The sequence below is a fragment of the Orcinus orca genome, chromosome 13 (genome assembly GCF_937001465.1).
Source record: "Orcinus orca chromosome 13, mOrcOrc1.1, whole genome shotgun sequence".
In the NCBI taxonomy this organism is placed as follows: Eukaryota; Metazoa; Chordata; class Mammalia; order Artiodactyla; family Delphinidae; genus Orcinus; species Orcinus orca.
The window spans coordinates 43,131,488-43,153,686 of record NC_064571.1 but is presented as its reverse complement, the minus strand read 5'-3'; the positions used below and the strand labels follow the sequence as shown (position 1 = coordinate 43,153,686).

The following is a 22,199-nucleotide window of genomic DNA, read 5'->3' as shown; positions in this document are numbered from 1 at the left end:
TTTTTTAAGTGGTGGTAATCAGGAATTGCCATAATGGAAAAGGGATTTGTGAACACATCTGTACAAATGGAACCATTCCATTATTAATGGGAGATTTATTACTGAAGAAATCACTACAAAGCAGTGTGGTAGAGATTGTGTTTTTATTTTAATAGGGGAGCCAAGTCTTGCATTAGGACATTGTTGAAGCTTGTGCAGAAAGTGAACAGTACCCATGGGACTGTCGCATTCTGCTTGATTGAAGGGCCTTTAATAAATCCGGTACTCTAATAGCAGTTAAGATAGAGTATGTGTAAGAGCTAATCTTGTCTTCTGCTTTTATAGTAACTTATGTATGGTGACCAAAAGTAGTTATGATATGCTAGCAGCATTGTTCTTTGTAGATAACTTTTTAAAGTAAACTAAGTTTACTGAGTGACTTTTCAGAATGTATGTAATGAAAGGTAATAAAACCAGGATACCTGTTTACAGCGGGTTTAACAGCCGCGTATTGCACTTAGGAGATTTTACATCCCTACATAGATGAACATTCAAGTAATGGTAGAAGTATGAGCCAGGCTATTTTATAACAATTTGGAATGGTTATAAAAATGAGTTTATTTTGTGGGATTTTATTAATGTTGTAATCATTATTTCAGTAGTATTTGTTATATTTGACATGTTTCTTAGATATTTTTGTCCTTCTTTTGAAATCAGTTACTTTAAAAAAAAATACAGAAAATTATCATGAAATTAGTCTATGGCACTAGTCTGTAGTTTTATATAAATGATATTTACAGTGGCCTCAAAATGTTCTTTTACTGTATTTTTTTATGAAAAGCCATCTTATATTAGATTATGGAAACCTCTCTTTGGCTTTAAAATTTACTCCCCACCACCTGCACCCCACCCCTCATGCACATTATTTCTTTACCTTTATATTTTTTATTCAGGAGATTTGATCAGAAGTTCGCTTTAGCACTGCTTATATCTAAAATAATACTTGTAAAATTTTAGATCCGTGTACCCAAAACAGCAGGCGTATGTATCCTGTGCTTTTTCATTTAATTGAAAAATCTTAAGAAAGACCCGTTTTTTAATAGTGTACACTAGATGGCAGTTTCGTCATATTTTCCGATTTCCAGTGCTGCTAGTCTGAGTGGAACAGGAAAGGCCATCAGTGTTTAGTCTGCACTTGAAGGGTCTCTGCATGACCAATGCAGACCCCATGGACTTCCTGGAATATGTGTTAGCAATTGAGCTGCAGACATTTCTTTCTTTGTTTTACTGCTTGGCTCTTTGAGAAAGTGTCGGTGCCAGGTTATGGGTTGTCTGGATCATGTCAGAGGCCATGGAGATCAAGTTCATGTGACAGGCCAGACTCAGAAAGGATGAAGTTGGAGGAGGTGAGGAAACTGACCCTTACTTTCAACAGCAAGAAGTCACTGCCTTTCTGTGGACCGGGGCCAAACGCCTGGGCGTTTAAGCTTTACTCCAGCTGAACAAACAAAACACATCGCCCATTTGGCTTTTTCATATTTCATCAGTGGTAGTTCATTCAGTGATTTCTCTATTTCTCAAAAATGACTTATCCCTCATCTTTCTCTCTTAATGCTTATTCCTATAGCCCTGTCCAGACGAAGTGACCTTGAAATCCTCGGCTACTGCCTGCTGCGGTGGTTATGTGGGAGACTGCCCTGGGAGCAGAACCTGGAGGACCCTGTGGCTGTCCAGACAGCTAAAACAAAGTACAGATTTTCAAGTATTCCATTATGTACAGCACCAGGTCTGAAGGGACACATTAAAGCGAGTTAATATCTCAGAGAAGACTGCCATTCAACCTATTCATTCATTCAACCTATTCATTCAATAGGATAGCCAAAGCAAATTTCTTAAATTTGAAAAATATTTTAAAAAACCCAAACAGCTTACAGACATAAAATCCATTAAGCTAACACCTATGAGATCATATGTATGAGAGTTGTAATACAAAATAAAGAGTGAAATATTTGTTCCTTCACACGGTGTTTTCCAAAACTTAGATTCTAGGTGGTGGTATTTTCAAGGAAGAGTATTTTCAGATTAGCATTGTATAAGTACATGGAGTTAGTGTGAGCTTGGTGTGATTGATATTAACTGTGCAAAGCAACAAAGTGAAATGGGACAAACAGGGCTTATATTTTTCAAGTGAGAGCAACATACATTGTTTTTAATCCTGTTATTGGGGGGAGTGTATGTTTTGTTTCTTAAGGAAGAAACAAACAGAATTTGTATATGAGGTGTTTATGTAAGAGATCATTTTGCAGCCACATAAACATTTTAATATTCCACATTCAATTTTTATCACCTAAACTCTATTAGGGTGAGAATTAGGTTAGACTGAGAATAGAGTGGGTTACTATTTTACTGTTTTTCTCACTGATCAGGCCTAACAAAAAGTCAATTGCATGTAGCACAGCATAGCCAGGTTTTCATTATGCACCAAGATATTCTCAACAGTAGTTATCCACAGATACAATATCGCAATTGGAAAAAGCAGCTGTATTTTAATAGGGCAAGTCACAACAGAAGTTTAAAAAGGGGTAGCTAGCTGATCCATAGAAATCAGTCTTTCTAATTCAGTATGGCATCAGTTCTTAAGAGAGAGGAAAGCTAGCCTGCAGATACAGAATAATGCAGATTACATTGGTAAATACTGACATATATTCTATGAAATATTTCTCCACTTGGAATCTTGAGCGTCCTAGTCCCTTTCCCAAAACTAACACATTTACATGTCAGTATTAGAACTGTCTAATCAGTTACTTATTGTGGTGACTGATGTGTCCATATAACCCTCAGGTGACTAACATTTTTCAATATATGCGTCAAGTCAAAGGACAGCAATGGGCATATATAAAGGCTTGGTTTCCAATTTTCTACCTCAGTTTACCTAATTTGAATAGTTTATTTAAAAGACTTAACATTTTAATTCCAATGATCCTATATGTGTTTTTCTTTTAATAAGACTTACTAATATTATTTTAGTCTTTTATCAATATGCATATATAGATGTCGTCATTGTATATGTCTCTAATGAATATACCTACATGTATATATTTGAATATAATAGGGTATTACATAAATAAAAAAATATAATGCTAATAAACATAATCTCCATTTGTATTTTGGGGCCCCTTGCATATATTAATATATTCATTTTGACCTGATTACTAATATAAACCTATTGACCAATAAAGCTAATATTGTATTATGAAGTTTATAATTAAGACATATGTATAATTAAGATACGTACAGATATATATCTTATATATATATATAAGACATGTTCAAACTTTTTATATAATACATAATCATAATTTATTCAACTTGCTGAGAAGGCATAACGCTGAATTTCCCCATAAGGGCAGGCTTGTATATTTAACCATAATACTGTATCCCATATGCCCTTTATTTTCCTAACATAGGGTAATATTAGATCAGTGCATTTATTGTTGCAATTCTGCCTATGCCTGAGTTTGTGAATCAAACATTCATATTAGTAATTTTAGTTGAATGTTTATATATTTGTGGCTGAAGCAACTTAAGAGATTTGTACTTGTTCAGTCTAAAACACTGGAAAGTGTTAGAATAATGGGTTTTTTGTTTTGTTTTTTGGATATTTCTTGTTAACCTGTTTAATCATGGCATAGCATAAAGCAACTGCCCAATTGAGAACAATATACATAAAATATTAAATAATTTGCCCCTCCCCAGTGCTGAGTACCTGAGGAGAAATAGCCTGAAAATCCAGATAACATTTTTCTATGTATTCTTTTCTTAAGGTTTTTTTTTTTTTAAAATCATGTATCCCTACTTCTACATTTCTACACATACAGACCTTGTATTAAAGCATTTATACTGTAGTTCTACATTTAGTTTCTAGGTGATTGATATAAAATCGATCAGTGAGATTGGAGGGATCTCCCCCATCCACTTACCCCCTTACCCATTACAGGTGGGTGAAAAAAAAAAAGTATGGAAAGTCACATTACTGGTGACCCACAGAGTTTTGTTTTCTAATCAAAACAGTAAATCACAGGATTGCAAACAAATTCACTGTGTGTTACTCTGTTTTGTTTTAGTCTGTTGGATGAGCTGCCTGAGTCGGTGCTTAAATGGGCTCCTTCCGGAAGCAGTTGCTGTAAGTCAGGTGATAACTTCTGCCTTCTCCTATACGATTTACAGCTCACCACATTTGTCACTCTTGTTTTGTAGCTTTTGCTGCACCCAGTCCCATTCCCATAGTGATGGGAAGAAACTCTCCAGGGTTACAGATACGTTGCTAGAGAAGAGATTGTTGAGATCCTCTTTTCATCAGGACACAAGAATGCTGCAAGAATATATGCAGGCAGCGTTCTGGGCTCTGCTGCTGGCATTGCTGTCTTTTAGATGTATATTTTGGGAATCATGCACAGGTTTAATGGTCAACTGTATCTGGTATCTCCAGAGTGGACTTTCCGTTTTTGTTCCTATGTGTGTTGCTGAAAGAAGAGAAAGTTGATCTAAGGAAAGACTACTTTCAATTAATAATTTAAAAAAACAAACCATTAAACCCTTGAATGCTGTTTAGACTTGGGTTATAGTCTGACTCAACAGCCAGAAAAAAATTTTTGGATTGGCAAGGCATATGACCTTGGGATTCGGAGTATATTTCAGTGAACAGGTTTCTCTTTCATGTTAGTATAGACCATTTCGGAATTCTTTAATTGGTAGTACTATCAGTAAAAATAGTAAGGCAATTCAGAATTACCCAAGTGCTGCATGGCACATTGTTCAGCACCCAGTTAACCACCGAGTTAGACTGCCTCACAGAGCAGAGCCTGCTTCTGCTGTCCGGCTTGCTTTCTGTCCAAGACAATAGGCAGAGTGAATCTTGATCTCTGTTTCTACCGGGCAACTTCGAAGTTAGCTTTTAGCTGACTTATGAAAGTAAATATGTACGCTGAGTGTCTAGATAAGGTCAAATAGTATCAGTTTCCACATGAGAGTTTAAAAGTAGAGTTAAATCATCTTAAACTTATACTTACAGCCCTTCTTTGACCAGAAACCAAAATTTTCATTTCCTTAGGAAATGAACAGACCAGTTCTGTTTTCCCACCTCCATTTCCCAAATCCCACAAGTCTACCCAGTATGAGTCTTCTGCTTCCCACCCTCTGTTGTCTCTTTCCTTCTGATGGAGGGAGGCAAACGGGAGAGTAGTATTCTCATTTTGGGGGATGGGTTGAAAGATGAAAACTTTTCATTTATGTAACTGCACTGAGTAACTCAGTCAATATGCCAGTATTCCTTTCTGGCTAATATTCTTATTGGCATTTTTACCAAGTCACACAGCTTTCATTTTACTCAACAGGACAGCGAAAAGAGATGAGGAGATGTTAAAAATTTTTTTAAATTGTGTATCTCTTTTCTTGTCTCTCATGCACAAAAGGTAACTGTTCAGTTTAGGATTAGGAAAGAAAGCCCATGTGCCCTGGATTGTACACAATAAATGCTTATGGACCAGTGTATATTTCTGGGACACTGCTGTTGCTAAATATAATATTTGAGTGGTACGAGAAATGGTGGGAGGAGTGCCAGGCTCCTCTTTTTCGGTACAAACCATTTGTTTGGGTCTATACTATTCTTTTATAAAATGCAGATTTCTATTTCTAAAGCACAAAATGTTGAAACTTTATTATTAACTATAATATATATTAACTATAATATATAACTATAATAAATATTATTATTATTAAGGTCTCTCAAGTTAGTTGGTTATGCTTAGGAGAGTGGGTATTGCTAGCATGAGAATCCGATTTACAAAAGGTTTATTACTAAGACATTTTATGAAAACAGCTGAGAAGTTTGCAACATGCATGTCCAATTCAGTGTAATAATATCAATAATAGTTTCAAAAGTTTCTACCTCTTGAAATGATAGTAATGATACTTAATATTTCACTAGCTTAAAAAGCAGATGATTCAAGAATATCATAATTTCATACTGCTCAAAGCATTTGTTTTATAACTCTGGAAATATGCTAGTAAATTAAAAGGTGTACTTAATATAATAAATCCAGATCTTGAAAGGCTAACATTTAAACCAGTACTATATCACAATCATCTAAGCATCAGGTTTATCATAATATATTCATAACAGAGGTGGCCCTTTTCTTTTTCTCCCTCTCCTACCTCACTGGGACCTCATTTTTTCAAACCCCAGACCCATGAAGGCTTTGCAGCACAGCTACTATCAGCTGGTGGAGTGCCAGGAGTCTTCCATTGTCTTCTAACAGTGATTTGTGAAAAGTGTCCCCAACATATTCAGCTCTCTTATTCATTTGGGATATTCTGGTTAATAGAATTGTAATATATACCAAACTGGGCTTACCAATCTTGAAAGGAACAAAGAACAACAGAATATTCATATTAAAATGATAGTGGATGTAAGTTAATCTTTTTTCTTTTGGATCATCTCTTCAAGAATTGGATGCCCCCACAAAGGGCTTCTGGAAACATGAGTTATAAATGTGATGAAGCTGCAGCACTTCCTAGTTACAGAGATCTGGTCGAGCGAGTGCTAGATAACAGAATTTGACATCTTATACATTAGAGAGGAAAAAAGGTTGCAGAATTGCCACAGTATCCAAAAAACCAAAAAAACTCTGGAGCCAAGAGTTTTCATTTTAGCTGCAATAGCCTTATGTTCCTGGAAAATAGTTGTGGACAATACAGTGTAAAATGGTCACTCTCTGACTTTCCTTGGTGCCGGGGCGGGGGGTGGGGGGGGGTGCGGAGAGAATGACTATTCCTTTTGGAATTTTTCCCTGTAGGGAGTGAAACCCAGTGTCTCTGCAGTTCCCCACTTGAAAGGAGGTAGGCCTGGAAGGGAGCAAAGATTTAGGAAGTCAGTTCTGACAAGCCACGAAGCTTCCCCAATTTCCCCACCATAGGATATGAACAACTTAGTGAGAAAGTAAGAGGTACTTGTGTCTGGGTCAGTAATAAGTTTTTGAAGAGGAAAGGCTTGAAAAACTAGTTTATGGAGTATAAACATCTCTGTTAACAAATGAAAATATGCCAGTTTTTAAACAGTGTATGGTATTATCACTTATATCTCAGATTGAACCTCCACCTGAAACAAAAATGCAAACTACATTTGTTGTAAAGTGGCTATATTTCTAATTTTTGGTTACTGACTCTACTTGTACTGTATTTCAAAGTTTGCAGTTCATAACTTCTTTTGTGGGGAGGTTACTATACCATTCTAGGGAAGAGAAAAATTGAAAGGTGGCAACTTCTCATCCTTGTGCTCTAAATCAGAAAGGCTATGCCATGATTGCCCTGGGCTAGCTAGGTATGCAGGACTTGAGCGAGGTTCGGCAAATTCTAAAGTCAGTCACGGCTAAAACTGTAGAATTCAAGGTCATCTCTGAATGAACTGTTGTAATCTCAAAATCAAAGCCTTAATTACAATTTGCAATGATTTCTTCCTTTAAAGTAAGGACGTTTATAGTATTTTTTGTTTGCTTTTGTTTGGTATTTTTGTTTACATTTTTAACTGAATTTTTAAAACTTCAAAAAATGTATTTTTAACTGAATTTTTAAAATTTCAGAAAAAAAGTGTGAAGTATGGCTGGTTCTGTTATATTATTCATGTAGTTCTTAGTAGTTGCATCCTATAAATCAAAATCACTAACTATAATTTTAAAAATTTGCTTCTTTTGATGAGTGAATTGTAAACATTATCAACAAAGATATGTTAAAAAAAAAAACCCACTAGTTTCTCCCATCTTGTCCAGTCTGTAGGTCACTAGATTTCAGTCATTTTTGGATATCATTTAAAGAGTACTTTCCTGTTGAACTGTTCATTCTTAGTTTCTTTGAAGGGGGTGTATGTGTGTGTGTGCACTTGCTTGTGTAAGAGAAAAACAACAGAGATTTTGAGAATACTGGAGTTTTGAAATTTTTTCCCATTATGAATGACATTAAAAAAATTTAATACTTCACAGGTGAAATAGCCCAGTATTTGGTATGTGCTCATAATTTAGCATATGATGAAAAGCCAAACTATCAAATGCTCAAGAAAATTCTGAACCCAAGTGGAATACCTTTAGGACCACTGGAATTTTCCCCTAAAGGAGAGAGCTTAAATGTGCGTACTCCAAATAATCAAAAGGTAAGTAACGGTCCCTGGAATCCAGTGATGACCTCTGTGAAGCTTATGTACCAAATGAAGTTGTTTTAGGTGTCAAAATGAGTCTGACAGTCCTGTTTCTTACTTATATCTAATTCTTATATCCCCTGAGCTCCGAGAAATTTTACTGAAGGTTCCTTTGACTTGTTGTCTTCAAGAGAAAAATAGTAGGATCTGTGGCCTGTTGTGTATTATTAAAGAAATAAAGCAGTTACTGATGTCATAGAGATAGGACTAGGATAAGATATTAAAGGCAAATCCAGCTTTATTCATGGAAACCTTTTTTGCTGCTTTTCTTCAGATTTTCTTTAGCCATCCCTCTGTTTTTGCTTACTCTTGGCCATAATTTGGTGGTGGTAATAATATTCTTAAATTTTACCAGAATATTTGTATGTGCTGATTCTTCAATCTATAGAAACAATTCTTTTTTGCAAAAAGTTATTTTTTAAAGTTACACCTTCCACTTTATCTTCCAACTGACTCCCTCACAGCAACATTTTTTAAAAAAATTAGAACTGGAAACAACACAAAAGAATTAGAACTTGAAACATTTTTTAAGAAGGTGGGAGAAGCCTTGAGACTGCTATCAACAACATTACTGGACAGGCAACTAAATGTCTAATCCTGACTTGACGCTGCCCATGTGCCAAAAAAAAAAAAAAAAAAAAAAAAAAAATGGAGGGCTTTGTTTCCTGATGCATGTACATTAAGGTAGGGTCAGGATGTCATTCATTTTTAATATTTCTTGTGAACTTTGGATCATCACAAGTATTCATGAGCCAAGAATGCAGGATGCAAACTAATGTGACTGATAGGCTGCTAGATGAATGGTGAGTCAAGTATCAGTGCACAGATGGTTCTGATTTGCTGAATTTTGTAGCTGCTGCAACTGAAGACATAAAATATCCTTCTAGTCATAAATTAGCTCTTTGGAAGCAAAACCTTGGCACCAGAGCTTTACAACCTTCAATTAGTAGGGAAAGAAGTATTTGAATGACTGTGGTATTGACATCTGTAGGCCTGCATAGTAATCATTCCTAATAGAAGAGAATATCTGTTTGAGGAGGTTTTGCATGGCTAATTAACTACCAGTGAGAATATGTAATTTTTTCATGATCTCCTGATTGTCACCTTTCTCTCATGATACAATTACATTTTATTGTAGCAAGTGCCTCACAAACCAATTGTCAGTACTATTTACGTATTGCAGAAGGCAGAACAAAAGTTCATGTTTAATAAAAAGCCACTGCATTTTGATCTTGGTAATTACTGAGACTTATTTTAACAGTTTTATTGACTTTTGTGTTTTTACCACTTTTGCAACAAAACAAAGAGCCATTTTCCTTGACATAGTATTTCCCTTGCAGTAACAGCCAGCACTTAATCCACACTAATTTAAGTAGATTTTTTCCTTTTTTGTAGTTTTTCAGTTTCATAAACTTAATTGAAATATAAAAGAAGCCATTTAAAAAACTGATAGCTATATCCTCTGATATAAAATTCTAATTATTACCCACCAGAATTTTCAGTTTCATCAAATTCAAAGGATGTTTATGGTGAAACCATTTTTATATGCAGAGATAGAACATAAAACATTTTTTTCCAGTAAGCCTCAATCAAAAATATTCTGTTCTTCCCTTTTGATTAGAGCACTTTGATTATGAGTAAAAAGAAAACACTAAGAATAATATGCATTCTTAAGACTTTAGCTAATTTCTGTTAACAATATGATCAGCCTCAGTATACAGACATTAAGATGAATCGGGGATGTATTTCATAGCAGATCAATATTTACTGAATAATGACTTTATTTCTGTAGTATTTTGAGTACACTAATATATTTGATAATTATATAGGTTCACCATATGTGACCACACCTTAAATTTTTTATTTTTAAATTAAGTTGACAGATTTTGAAATACTGCAAAAACCAAACTTGAAAATGATCAAAAGCACAGTATGATAATGTAAACTGTCCTGAACTCAGTTTTCCTAAATGATCAAGGATCGTTTCCACAGTTGATTGCTTCCATAACAAAAATCATTTTTAAGTCCAGAATGAATATCAATCACATGGCCCCAAATTTCTTTTTAGACAGAATCCCCTCATTAGTAGCTAAAGATATTTCTTGTTACTCTATACATGGATCTAATTATTTAACAAAATAAATAATGAACTCTGGACTTGTAATTTTTGGATAAAGATACTTAAAAAGAAGTCAGTGGACCAGGAAACATATATAGTTAGATAAATAAAACGTTTCTATGATTCAGTATTCAAAGGAAAGTTATGAATGTTTAATTTTTTAAGTGTTATTTCCCTCAGTATAAGTGGTTTGTGCCTTTTAAATTTAGTAGCGATAACAAAAATATGTTTTGGTTAGGTATTATAAAATAGCACATCACCATAAGAATCGCAGCAAACTTATAGCATCTTTTTGCAAAAAAACCCAGAGGGATTTATCCAATACTGGGTTTTACTAGGCATCATAAACTGTTCCCTATAAGCTGAACCTTCTTCTTGAAGTCCTCAAATACTGTTACTGAAGTTAAATTGGAAATGAACTTTTTGTCAAGGTAGTAGAGATGTTGATATTTTTTCCTGAAAAGCAAATCTTTTGGGACATTTGCCTTGATCAAAATGATACTATGTATAGCTGATATTACTCTCTAGTAGTTCTGAAGGCTCTGGCATTGTCATATTAGAAGAATCTTACCATCAGGGCTACCTCAGTCTATTTATGCCATCCATTGGGATGTAATGTCCAAAATTCACTGAAGGAAACCATATTCAGTAAGAATGCTTATTGAGGTGAGCTAAAGCTCCAGAATTCCTGGATGACAATGCTAAAGCCAAGCTAGAAACCAGCATTACAGGAGGCCTCAATTCAACCCTTGAGTAAGTCATTTCCTCAAGAGCCAGCAGTGGATCCTTTCATCAGTTTACCAATATCTCCCTCCTTATTCTGATGCGTGAATCCATTTTGTAATTTTATAGACACCTGAGCACAGTGAGCCACTCATCCTTCCTGAACACTTTACTAAGGCAGAGGAGTAGCTGTAGGTCATAGTTAAAATGTTCAAGCTATCCTAATTTCAGACAAGAAAAAGTTTGTTTCTTCATTCACCCGGAATCTGAGGTTCGTATAGCAAATCCAGGGGTGAATAGATTATTACTGGTAGTAGTAATCTTTGTATTGAACTTAAAAGCTTACAGAATTCTTACTTGAGCTTTAATTCTCAAAATAATTCTATTAAAGTTGTCTTCATATTTCTTTTCTGTATGAGAAAAAGAATATAAATTCTTAATTATAAGCACATTGTTGCTTACTGAATTTTAGGAGTCCAAAAGTATTCCTTATTTTGTAGAACAGTATGACGTGCCAATGAAGAGTTAAACAAAAATTACCTTATTTGAATAGCCACCTTCTGGAAAGTGACACACATTTGGATAGTATCCTCTGTTTATGTGGGATACCCAGAGTGTCTTCTATATTTACTTTTTTATCTTTGAGAAAAAGTTTTACTCTGTTCACAATTAAGGGTTAGACTTCATGATCCCACTTCACTCTTACCATTTTAAAAGTTTCCCTAGAAATAGAAATTTTCCATAAATTGGATATCATTTTGTTTATTAGATAGAAGTGTTCATGGCAGCACAACTTAACCATCCAGCCAACTGACAGCAAATCCAGGAGGCATTGTCTCTTCCAGGAGGCCTCAGAGAGGACTGAATATATTAGACCGAATTTTGTTTGTACATCAGAGGCTCCCAGACCAAAAACTGGTATACCTAAAGTGCCTAGCATATAGGAGGCACTGAAATTCTCAGTATCTCAACTAATCCTTTCTGTCACAGAACACATCTCATAATGATTGCCAAGCCAGTGTTTTATTAAGATAGAACTATGTACAGCAGCCTTGGGAAACACTTTGTTTCACACAAGTGGTATGATGGGCATTTATTACCAAGATAACTTCAGTGGAAAACTGGCTCAGAAGGTGGTTACACATGAATTTTTCTAGGAGTTGGGGAGAGTTGAGTGGTAGAAATAAAGAACCCCTGAGTGACCAGAAAGCAATTCCAATTTTCAGGTTACTGAGAAGCAATGGCTTTGCTATCCTTTGAGAAGCTGGAATCCAGGAGGAGGGATGAATAAAGAATGGTGTTGTGACAGCTTAAACCTAGCCACAAAATACCAGCATATTTTAAAGGGAAGGAGTGAACACACTTGGCAATAGAAGCTAAAAGTTGAGAGACTACAAATTAAGGCTCTGCTTGCTCAGCCAATGTAATTCATTCTCTAGTTTGGCACTGGCTACTCCATTATTTCCCCTTGTACTGTTCCTATCTTCTGCCCCCTATTTAACCCATGAAAACAGGTGATGGCACTTTCAGCTGCTGTAAACATGAAGCTGCTGAACAAATACTTCACATAAGGATCTTCACTGTGGCTTTCAATCTTCCAACTGTATTGTGGGATCTGCCCTGTGTCTACTTTAAGGTTATTGAGAGTAAGTCATCCCCCAGATAACAGCATGGTGTGAAAAAGAAACCTCAGAGGCAGCAAGCTTGTTGTAGAATTTAACCTCTGATACTGGTACACAGTATTAGATGACATGGACTGTTATTCATCTGCTCAAAGGTTAACTTACCTGTATAAAAAAGTAAGCAACACCATAAGCTCCTAATTATGTTCACATTAATTAGGCTCACTTCAATGATAGAAAACTAAGATTCTAATTAATAAGAATTTAAACTAAAAAGATGTCCTGGATCCACTCCCAACAAAGGTTAATAATGAATTCATGTGCAGTTTTCATATGTGACAGTTTTCTGTAAAAATGCTGTTTTCAGTAAGCAAATTATCTATAGAGATAATTTCTAAAGAGTGCATGACAGTGACACTCATTTTTATTGGTCTTGTCCTATTGAGAAGAGCCCTGAATCTTGCCAACTACTGTACTTTTCTGTAATTTCCATTTGTTGGTTTCCTCCTTATTTCTTCCTTTTTTCAAAGCTTGGCAAGTATAAAATTTTCAAGAATCTGGACATGAATGCATTTTTTTTTTTTTTTACAAGTGTCAGACGTTTTCCTTATATATTATTACTTACTCTGTATCAACAGGTTGATTCACGAAAGGCTGCAACAAAGCAAGTCAATCAGATGCAAAATAGGTTACTAGAAAAAAAAGGCCACAGTGAGAAAAGTGCTGAGTCCTGTGCAACGTGGAGAAAAGTGCAAGAGGAGGAGAAGCTGACTGGGTTGTCCAACAGTGAAACAGCACAGGTGAGAGGCGTTTTGTTGTTGTTTCCCTTAATATTATATTAGAATATGCCCTTTGGGAATAAAGACTTTTATTTTTCTCCTGAGGGCCAAGGTTGTACAGTTTTGTTAAATGAGAAAGGACAGAAAATATCCTATCCAGTGGATAAAATCAAAGCAGCCAAAACCAGTTATCATAGAAACAGAATGACAGTGAGCACACTTGCGTGCAGATCTGATTTCTTTCTTTAGCCCGAGAATCTAACGAAGTGCACTTGAATTTGTTATGCCGTCTACGATCCATGAGGGACTCACCGTATTCCATACTGTTACGTTGGCTCCTCCAGTCTAACTCATAAACAGATGTGAGAGGGTCCCTGTCACTGTGGTTGTATTTCAAAATGACAGACTTCTATATCATCCGATCATTTGTTTGGTTAGTGACTCACCTTTAGCAGATGCCTCATTCAAGCAACAGCAAAAGTCTTTCCTAATTTAACCTTTTTTGACAAGGAGAAGCATACAAGGTATTTATATCTGCAGTGAAAAAAAATTTTTCTCAAAATGGCTAACATTTTATATGATTTCAACGTCATTTTCCAAATGGTTTCAGGTAGTTTACAATATGGAACAAGATAATGCCCCCATCTTCTATCTCCCCCCATGCCCCCCCCCCCAAAAAAAACAGTTGGTTAATCAGGCAGCTGGGATGTTAATCATTAAACTGAGCACTGAATTTAGCTCTGAACTTCCTGGCAGCCAAGGCAAAAATTAGAAGCCTACAAGTTAGGCATTTCTTATCTAACTAGCAAGCATACAAGTGTATCTAGAGAGAAAAATGCTTTTTTTCGTACTAATAGGAATCTCTTGCATTTATTCTGTTATAAAACCACAGTAGCATCATTTCCTTTTTATTTTATTTTCAAATTGATACAAAGGAATCTACTTCAAGAGGACACATTTTATAGTTCCCATTTATAAAACTGAAGACAAATATTGCTTGGTGACAAAATTTAGATATTCTTGAGTGCTCTTTTTCAACCCTCCATTGTATAACTACACCATAATTTGCATATCCATTCTCCTATTAGTGGGTACCTGGGCTGCCCGTGTCTCAAGCCACCATGAATATAGTCGCTCTGAATATTCTGACACAAGTCCTTTTATGGATATGTTTTGTTTGTCCTGAGAAGTGGAATTGCTGGGTCATGGGGCAGATGTATGTTCAACATTATAAAAAGCTGACAAATACTTCCCACTTTATACTCCCATCAGTAACGTATGTGAGTTCCAGTCATTCCACCTCCTCCCCACTATTTGGTGTTTGTCAGTCTTAATTTTAGTCAACGTGTGTATATTAGTATCTCGTGGTGATTCCACTTATCTTTATCTGATGACCAATAATTGTGAGCACCTTTTCCTGTGCTGACTGCCCATTCATATACCTTCTTTTGTGAAGTGTCTTTTCAAGTTTTATCCATTTTTATTTGAATGATTGTCTTTCTGTTATTAACTTGTAGGAATTCTCTATATATTCCACATATAAGTCTCCTGTCCAATGTCTACATTGTAGATATGTTCTCCTAGTGTGCAGCCTGCCTATTCATTTACTTAACAGTGTCTTTGATGAGCAGGAAGTATTTGTTTTTATTTGAAATTCAATTTATCAATTTATTATTTTTTTCTGTAAAGAAATCTTTGCCTACCTCAAGGTCACAAAGTTACTTTGCTATATATTTTTTTAGAAGGCTTATAGTTTTAGCTTTCATACTTGGGTCTGTGAGCCATCTCAAATCAGTTGGGTATGGTGTGAGATAGGGGTTGAGGTTCCTTCCATATTGAAAGCCAGTTACCCCAGTACCATTTCTTAAAAAGATTTTCCTTTTCCTAATTAAATTTCTTTGGAGCGTTTTTCAAAAGTCAGCTGACTATATAAGCATGGGTCTATTTCTGGACTCTCTTTTCTATCAGTGTATTCCACACAGTATCAATTACTGTAGATTTATAGCAAGTTCTGAAATTAGGTAGTTTAAGTCCTTCAACCCCTTTCTTTTCTTCAAAGATGCCATGGCCATTTTAGTTCCTGGTCCCCTCCATAAAACTTAAGAATCACCTTGTCAGTTCCCACTAAACAGCACAGTGGGATTTTAATTGGGACTACACTAAATCTAGAGATCAGTTTAAAGGGAAATGAAATCCCAGCAACATTGAGTCCTCCAGTGCATGAACCTGAGACTTCTATTTGTTTCTTTCAACAATGTTTTGTAGTTTTTAGTGTAGATATCCTATACATCTTCTATTAAAAGTATTTCTCAATATTTTGGTTTTTAATCCTATTGTATGTCATTTTTTCAAAAATTTTATATTCCAGTTATTTGTTCCCGGTATATAGAAATAAAATTGATTTTGTATATTGACCTTGTGTCTTGGGATCTTCCTAAAATTCACTGATTAGTTCTAGTAGTTCTTTTGTATTCTTAGGATTTTCTACATCATCAATCATGTTGTCTGTAAATAGAGTATTCTTCCTTTCCAACATGTATGCCTTTCATTTATTCCTTTCATGTCTTATTACACCTGCTGGGACCTCTAGTACTATACTGACTACTCAATATAGTAATGAGAGTGGGCATCCTTGTTCCTAATCTTAGGGGGAAAAGCATTCATTCTTTCACCATTAAGTATGATGTTAGCTGTAGGTTTTTCCTAAATGCCCTTTATCAGGCTGAGGAAATTTCGTTGTATTTATAGTTTGTTGAAGAATAAATTTTAGTCATGAATGGGTATTAAGTTGTTTTGGGGGATGTGTCGAGATGATCATATGATTTTTCACCTTTACTAGTATAATGAATTGCATTGATTTTTGAATGTTAACATTTTATTTCTGGAATAAATTCCATTTAGTCGTGATGTGTTGTCATACTGAATTCAATTTGCTATTTCTCCGTTATGGATTTTTATATTTACATTGTTGAGAGAGAGTGGTTGGTAAATTTTCTTTTCTCTCAATATCCTTGTATGGTTTTGTTTTCCAGTCATTACATGTTACATTAGAGGGAAGTGTCTATTTTCAGAAAATGTCTCAGTAAGATTTGCCTTTCATAAAAATGACAGTTTAGAAAGAAATCTAGGTCTAGAGTTTTGTTGTAGTAAAATTTCAAATTATGAATTTACTCTGTATCACAGATAATAGTGATTATTAGATTTTCTTTTTCTTCTTGTGTCAGTTTTGGTAATTTGATCTTTCAAGGAATTTGTCCATTTCATTTAACTTGTCAAATTTGTCAGCACTGTGTAGTTCATGATATTCTCGTTATACTTCTAATGTCTTCTTTATCCATTCCTGATAATGGTAACTTTATTCATTTTGCTTTATAGTGACACTGTCTCCCCAATCGTAAACCAGGCAAAGCATTGGTCTTTTCTGCATCACTATAGTTTTGTCATTTTGAGCATGTCAGTATAAATCAGATTATACGCTATGTAACTTGTTGAGATTGGCTTTATTTCTTTCACCGTAACACCCGTGAGATCCATGCAAATTTTGCATCTATTGATAGTTCATTCCTTTTTATTGCTAGGTAGTATTCTGAGGTATGGATGTAGTGTTGAAGAACATATGAGTTTCTTCCAGTTTTTTGCCTTTCACCATTTAGTATGACACTAGCTGTAGATTTTTGGTAGATGTTCTTTATCAAGTTGAAGTTCCCCTCCATTTCTAGTGTATTGAGAGTTATTATGAATGGGTGTTGAATATTGTCAAATGCTTTTTCATATCTATTAATATGACCATACGATTTTTCACCTTTATACTGTTACTATGGTGGATGACACTGATTGATATGTGAATACTGAAACACTCTTATATTCCTTGAGTCAACCCCACTTGGTCATGGCATATTATTCGTCATTGGGTTCAGTTTGTTAGTATTTTGTTGATGACTTTTACATCTCTAATGAAGACTGTTGGTCTGTAGTTTTCTTTTTATTTTATTGTCTTTTTCTGGTTTTGGAATCAGGTAATGCTTGCTTCATAAAATGAGTTGAGACATCTTCCAATTTCTGGAAGAGATTGAATAGAATTAGTGTTTCTTTTTAAATGTTTTAGAGAATTCTCCAGTGAAACCGTCTGGGCCTAGAGATTACTTTTCCTTTTTTAACTATGAATTCAAGTTCTTTACTAAGACTATTCAGATTATCTATTTCAAGAGTGGACAGACTTTCCTATAAAGAGCCAGACAGTAAATATTTAGGTTATACAAGTCATATGGTCTCTCTTTTGTTCAACTATGCATTGTAGTGCAAAAGCATCATATACAATAGGTAAACAAATGAGTATAGCTGAGTTCCAGCAGAACATTTATGGCACTGAAATTTGAATTCCATGTAATTTTCAAGTGTCACAAAGTATTTTTTCCAGCCATTTAAAAATGTAAAAACCATTCTTAGGTGGCAGGTTCTACAAAACAGGTGTTGAGCTGGATTTGGCCTGCAGACCACAGTTTACCACCCCCTAATCTATTTCATCTTGAGTTATTTTTGATAATTTGTGCTTTTCTAAGAATTGGTCTGTTTCGTCCAAGCTGTTATATTTTTATTTGTAGAACTGTTCATAGTATTCCTTTATTTAAATTCTCTAAATGGAATTGAAGCCTATAGTAATATTTCTTTCCAAATATCAGTAGTTTTCTCTCTTTTTTGGTCAGGTTTATCAATTTTATTGGTCACAGAGCCAGCTTTTGTTTGAGTTTTCTCTATTTTTGTTTTGTCAATTCCATTGATTTCTGCTCTTTATTTCCTTCATTCTGCTATGTATTTATTTTCTTTTTTTCTAGTTGCTTGAGGTAGAAACAAGCCTCAGTTATTGAATTGAGACTTCTTTTTTAATATAAGTATTTAGTATTAGAGATTTTCCTTCTAACACTGTGTTAGCCATGTCCCATATATTTTGATACGTTTTCATTTTCATTCAGTTCAGTATATTTTTAAGTTTCTCTTGGGTCTCTGACCCATTCAGGAGTTTTTAAAATTTTTCAAATGTTTGAAGAGTTTCCTGTTCTTTCTTTCTTTCAGCTTGATTTAGGTGTATTTTCCTTTTCTTTTTCTATTTCAGGTGGAAGATTAGGCTACTGATTTGAAACCTCTGTTTTTTCTAATATAAGCATTGAATGCTATAATGACCTACTAAGTCCCATTTTAACTGCATCCCATAAATCCTTATATAGTATTTTAATTTTGTACTTTCCCATGAGACTTCTTTTGATGTCTTGGTTATTAGAAGTGTGTTGTCTAATTTCCAAATGTTTAAAGATTTTCTATTATTGATTTCTAATTTATATTATTATCTGAGAACATGCTTTGTATAATTTTGTATTTGTTAAGGTTTATTACATAACCCCCAGGATATGGTCTATCTTGGTGAATATTCCAATTGCGATCGAAAAGAACATGTACTCTTCTGTTTTGGAGTGGAATACTCTATAAATACCAGTTAGATCCCATTGGTTTGTGTGATCTAACCTTGCTGTTTTTGTCTAGTAGTTCTCTGTTAATTACTAAGACTGATGTTTTCTAGTAAGGAGGATTGTGAGCTGCTGCCCCTTTGCTGTCCCTTGCTTAATGCAAGGCAATGGTGGTCAGTAGGGTTATGTACCAGTAAAACTTTACTCACAAACAGGCAGCTAGCCAGTGAGCCACAGTTTTCCAACCCTAGCCAGACTGTCTCTCCCAGTCACAGCTCTCAGTAAACTGAAGACGGCTGGTGGTTAAATCCTTTGATGAGTGCCTTCCCATTTGACATCATTTGTTGTTGCTTAAAGAGAGGTAAGGTATTTAGGTCACACAAGAGATGATTCTATCTTGAAATTTTAGTAGTTTGACTTCTGTTCTTACGTAGACAGGGATAACTAGATCATCCACTTCTACATGTAACTTATATGTAAATGCAGTTTAGGTTAGCTTGCTTGTGGCGCTCAGCCTTTACAAATATGATTTGATGGTGTTTTTCTTTTTCTTTGTGCAAGAACAATGCTTTATGGGCCTACTGGAGTAACCATTAACTCATTTTGCCTTTAGTGAATTAAGCTGACAAAACTTTAGGAACATTGCATGCATGTGACTTTGTTAGCTCTCAGGCAGTAAAGAGTAGTTTATAGTTATCTCAATAATTTATTTCTTTTTAATGGAAAAGCTAAAGAGCCTTCGAGACATCTCTTTCGAAACAGTGAAACTGAAATTTGTATAAACTGCTTGATTCCTTTTTGCTTAGGAGTTTAGGGTGAGCATCTTTTCTTAGATAAGCTTCTGGACAAATAAAGATTTTTACCAGCTGTCTTCTCGAGATCTGTTATGGGAAGATGTCAGTCAATCTCTGGTGCTCCGGCAGGAGGCTACAGGGGGCAGGCCACTAGCTAAGGCTAGTCTGTGGGTGCACAGCACTTGCACCACCATCTTGCTCCAGTGCTTCTAGTATCTTTAATTATTACCGACCAAAAGAAGTCCTTCTAATTATAACTCTCTTATCCCCATAAGATGATTAAGCCTGTTTCTTTTTCTTGCCAAAAAATTCATTTTTTCATATTCTATCCTATTTTTAGATTATAAATTATTTAAGAAATAGCCTACTTCTTGGTTTAAAAGAACCAATCAATCAAATTAACCAGATTTGGTCGTTTGATGCTGGTAAGTACATAAACACTTAAAATCAAAAACCTAAAAATAACTTCTCAGGAAAATAAAAAGCACACAAAAACTTGATCTTGTGTAACAAATTTTATTTAGCATTCTTATAGAGTACACAAAATAAACACTTGGATAACTCAAACCTAACAAACACATATGTATTTTCTCATAGGAAAGCACAAGGAGAAGACAAAAATACTGCGAGTCGCAAGAATTTCTGAATGGAGTAAAAAGTTCTCCACAAAAATCCAGCTGTATACAGTTCCCTAATTCATTTTATGAACCCCATCAAGATTTTACCAGTCCAGATATGTTCAACAAGTCAAGCTCTCCATCTTGCTACACGTCCACTTCTACAACTGGTATGGAGGTCACAGAATTAGACACTTCTACAGGATTTTGGCTTACAATTTCCCAGTTTACTCTTAGTGAAGAGATAAAGGCAGATGTATATTATTATGGCTTCACTATTCTTCTTCTTTTGATATTAGTATGTCTTGCTTTATATTTTCTCTAAAGATATCAAATAAAATCCTTTTGCTAATTTAAGTTTCCAGTTCTTCACAGAAATGTTGCATTCTTATTTCAGGCTTTTCTCCCAGACATTTTCAAGGTAAGTGGCTTATAAAAAGAGGAATGCTTTATATTAGAGATGGTGTAATGATAGAGTTTGGAAAATACTTTTTAAGGTTCAGATCACCTAGGAAATCTAGAAAAGGGGTTAACTTTTTTTTGATCAAAGGAGAAATCTGAAAATTAAAATGTTAATAGGGACAATTTATCTTAGAAAAAATGTTTAAATACATAGATTGACAGATGTTTCCAAAAATTTTATATACGCTGATATACTATATAGCTATCTTCTAAAATATATTACTAAAAGCTAGGCACATTTTATGAAATGTGATTAATAATTTGCTTACCTTACTACAATATGGACATTCACCAAATATGACGTTAAAACTCTGTCTACTAGTCAGTAGTCCTCTCAGCCACTGAAGATTTTAAAAAGAGAAGAAAGGGAGCAGTGTCAACATGACTACATATTACAGGTACTCCAAATAAATTTTTCTTTTTGAGTGCATCATATTTTTATGCCAGATGGTTTGCCTTCTTAATTTTCTTTTGCAAGAGTAAGAGGAACATCTCCTGAGCCAATACCAAACTACTAAAATGCTGAATAACAAGGGGAAACCAGTATGGATTTCAAGGTCTATACCACTGATTTATATGCAAATTATAGGCCCCTTTAAGAATCTGATAAAAAGTATGCACCTTCTCTACCCCAAAACAGATGTACACAAAAATAACTCCATGGGGTTCACAGACCCTCCCTAAATCCATTAATCACAAATTAAGAACTCCTGCTATAAAAGATATCCTAGGCTCTTTAAAATTTAGGTCTTAATTCTGATCTTAATCACCAATAGTAGGGTTAATTCTCAATCCATTAATTACAAGCAGGAGGCAATCCATTTTTAAAAATTAAATGAATTTTCATTATTACAAAAGAAAGCACATGTTCCCTTAAGAGTATCTCTATAATTAGACCTAGTATTTTATGATTTTATATAAGGTAAATTGACATCTCTACCTAAATTCTCCACTGTTAAACTGCAGCTAGCACCAGCTGCTATCTCTGATCACAAAAATCAGGAGGTATATTAAGGAAGTTTTTAAAAACTGAAAGCTGCAAGTCATTTTGTATATAGATGCACATACAGTTAGTCATATGTCCATTGTGCCCTAAGATGAGTGCTAGAGAGCAAGTGACTGCAGACAGGAAGGAAAGCAGACTTCTCATGTATACAGTAAATAAAGTGTCATTGACTTAAGAGTGTTGTGAGTTATTTAGATCATAAAATGCATTCTTCTCAATATCAAAAGTAGGATTATTACATTTATTCTATACTTAAATATAGCCTGAAAAAGTAACAGGTACTCTACAGTACTAGCTCCCTTTCACCTTATTGCCACCATTACTCCTACTTGGATGAGTTTACAGAGTTTGCATTGTGATTACATGAGATATTTACAGAAAGATTCCAATGTTC

At 34.8% G+C, this 22,199-nt stretch overlaps 2 protein-coding genes across 16 annotated transcripts in view; one reads left to right on the top strand and one right to left on the bottom strand.

The window, feature by feature from the left end:
* The window catches only part of VRK2 (VRK serine/threonine kinase 2), a 97,369-nt gene extending 76,680 nt beyond the window's left edge, over positions 1-20,689 (top strand). For 5 of the 11 annotated variants that reach the window (XM_033407259.2, XM_033407262.2, XM_033407260.2 and 2 more), the window contains 6 exons: positions 1,607-1,727; positions 4,104-4,171; positions 8,013-8,179; positions 11,840-11,995; positions 13,327-13,488; positions 20,318-20,689. In XM_033407259.2, the coding sequence (XP_033263150.1) occupies positions 1,607-1,727; positions 4,104-4,171; positions 8,013-8,179; positions 11,840-11,995; positions 13,327-13,488; positions 20,318-20,662 (1,019 nt within the window). In that variant the 3' untranslated portion in view covers positions 20,663-20,689. The remainder of the gene's footprint in view (positions 1-1,606; positions 1,728-4,103; positions 4,172-8,012; positions 8,180-11,839; positions 11,996-13,326; positions 13,489-20,317) is intronic. The other 6 variants (XM_033407266.2, XM_012537043.3, XM_049695756.1 and 3 more) reach the window with 3 other exon arrangements.
* Positions 20,217-22,199, bottom strand: part of FANCL (FA complementation group L) — a 78,620-nt gene continuing 76,637 nt past the window's right edge. For all 5 annotated transcript variants that reach the window (XR_004477376.2, XM_033407273.2, XM_033407269.2 and 2 more), the window contains 2 exons: positions 21,069-21,140; positions 20,217-20,766 (listed from right to left, as the gene is read on the bottom strand). Coding sequence is in view for 4 of the 5 variants with exons in the window: in XM_033407273.2 (XP_033263164.1) it covers positions 20,731-20,766; positions 21,069-21,140 (108 nt within the window). In the remaining variant the exon portion in view is untranslated. The remainder of the gene's footprint in view (positions 20,767-21,068; positions 21,141-22,199) is intronic.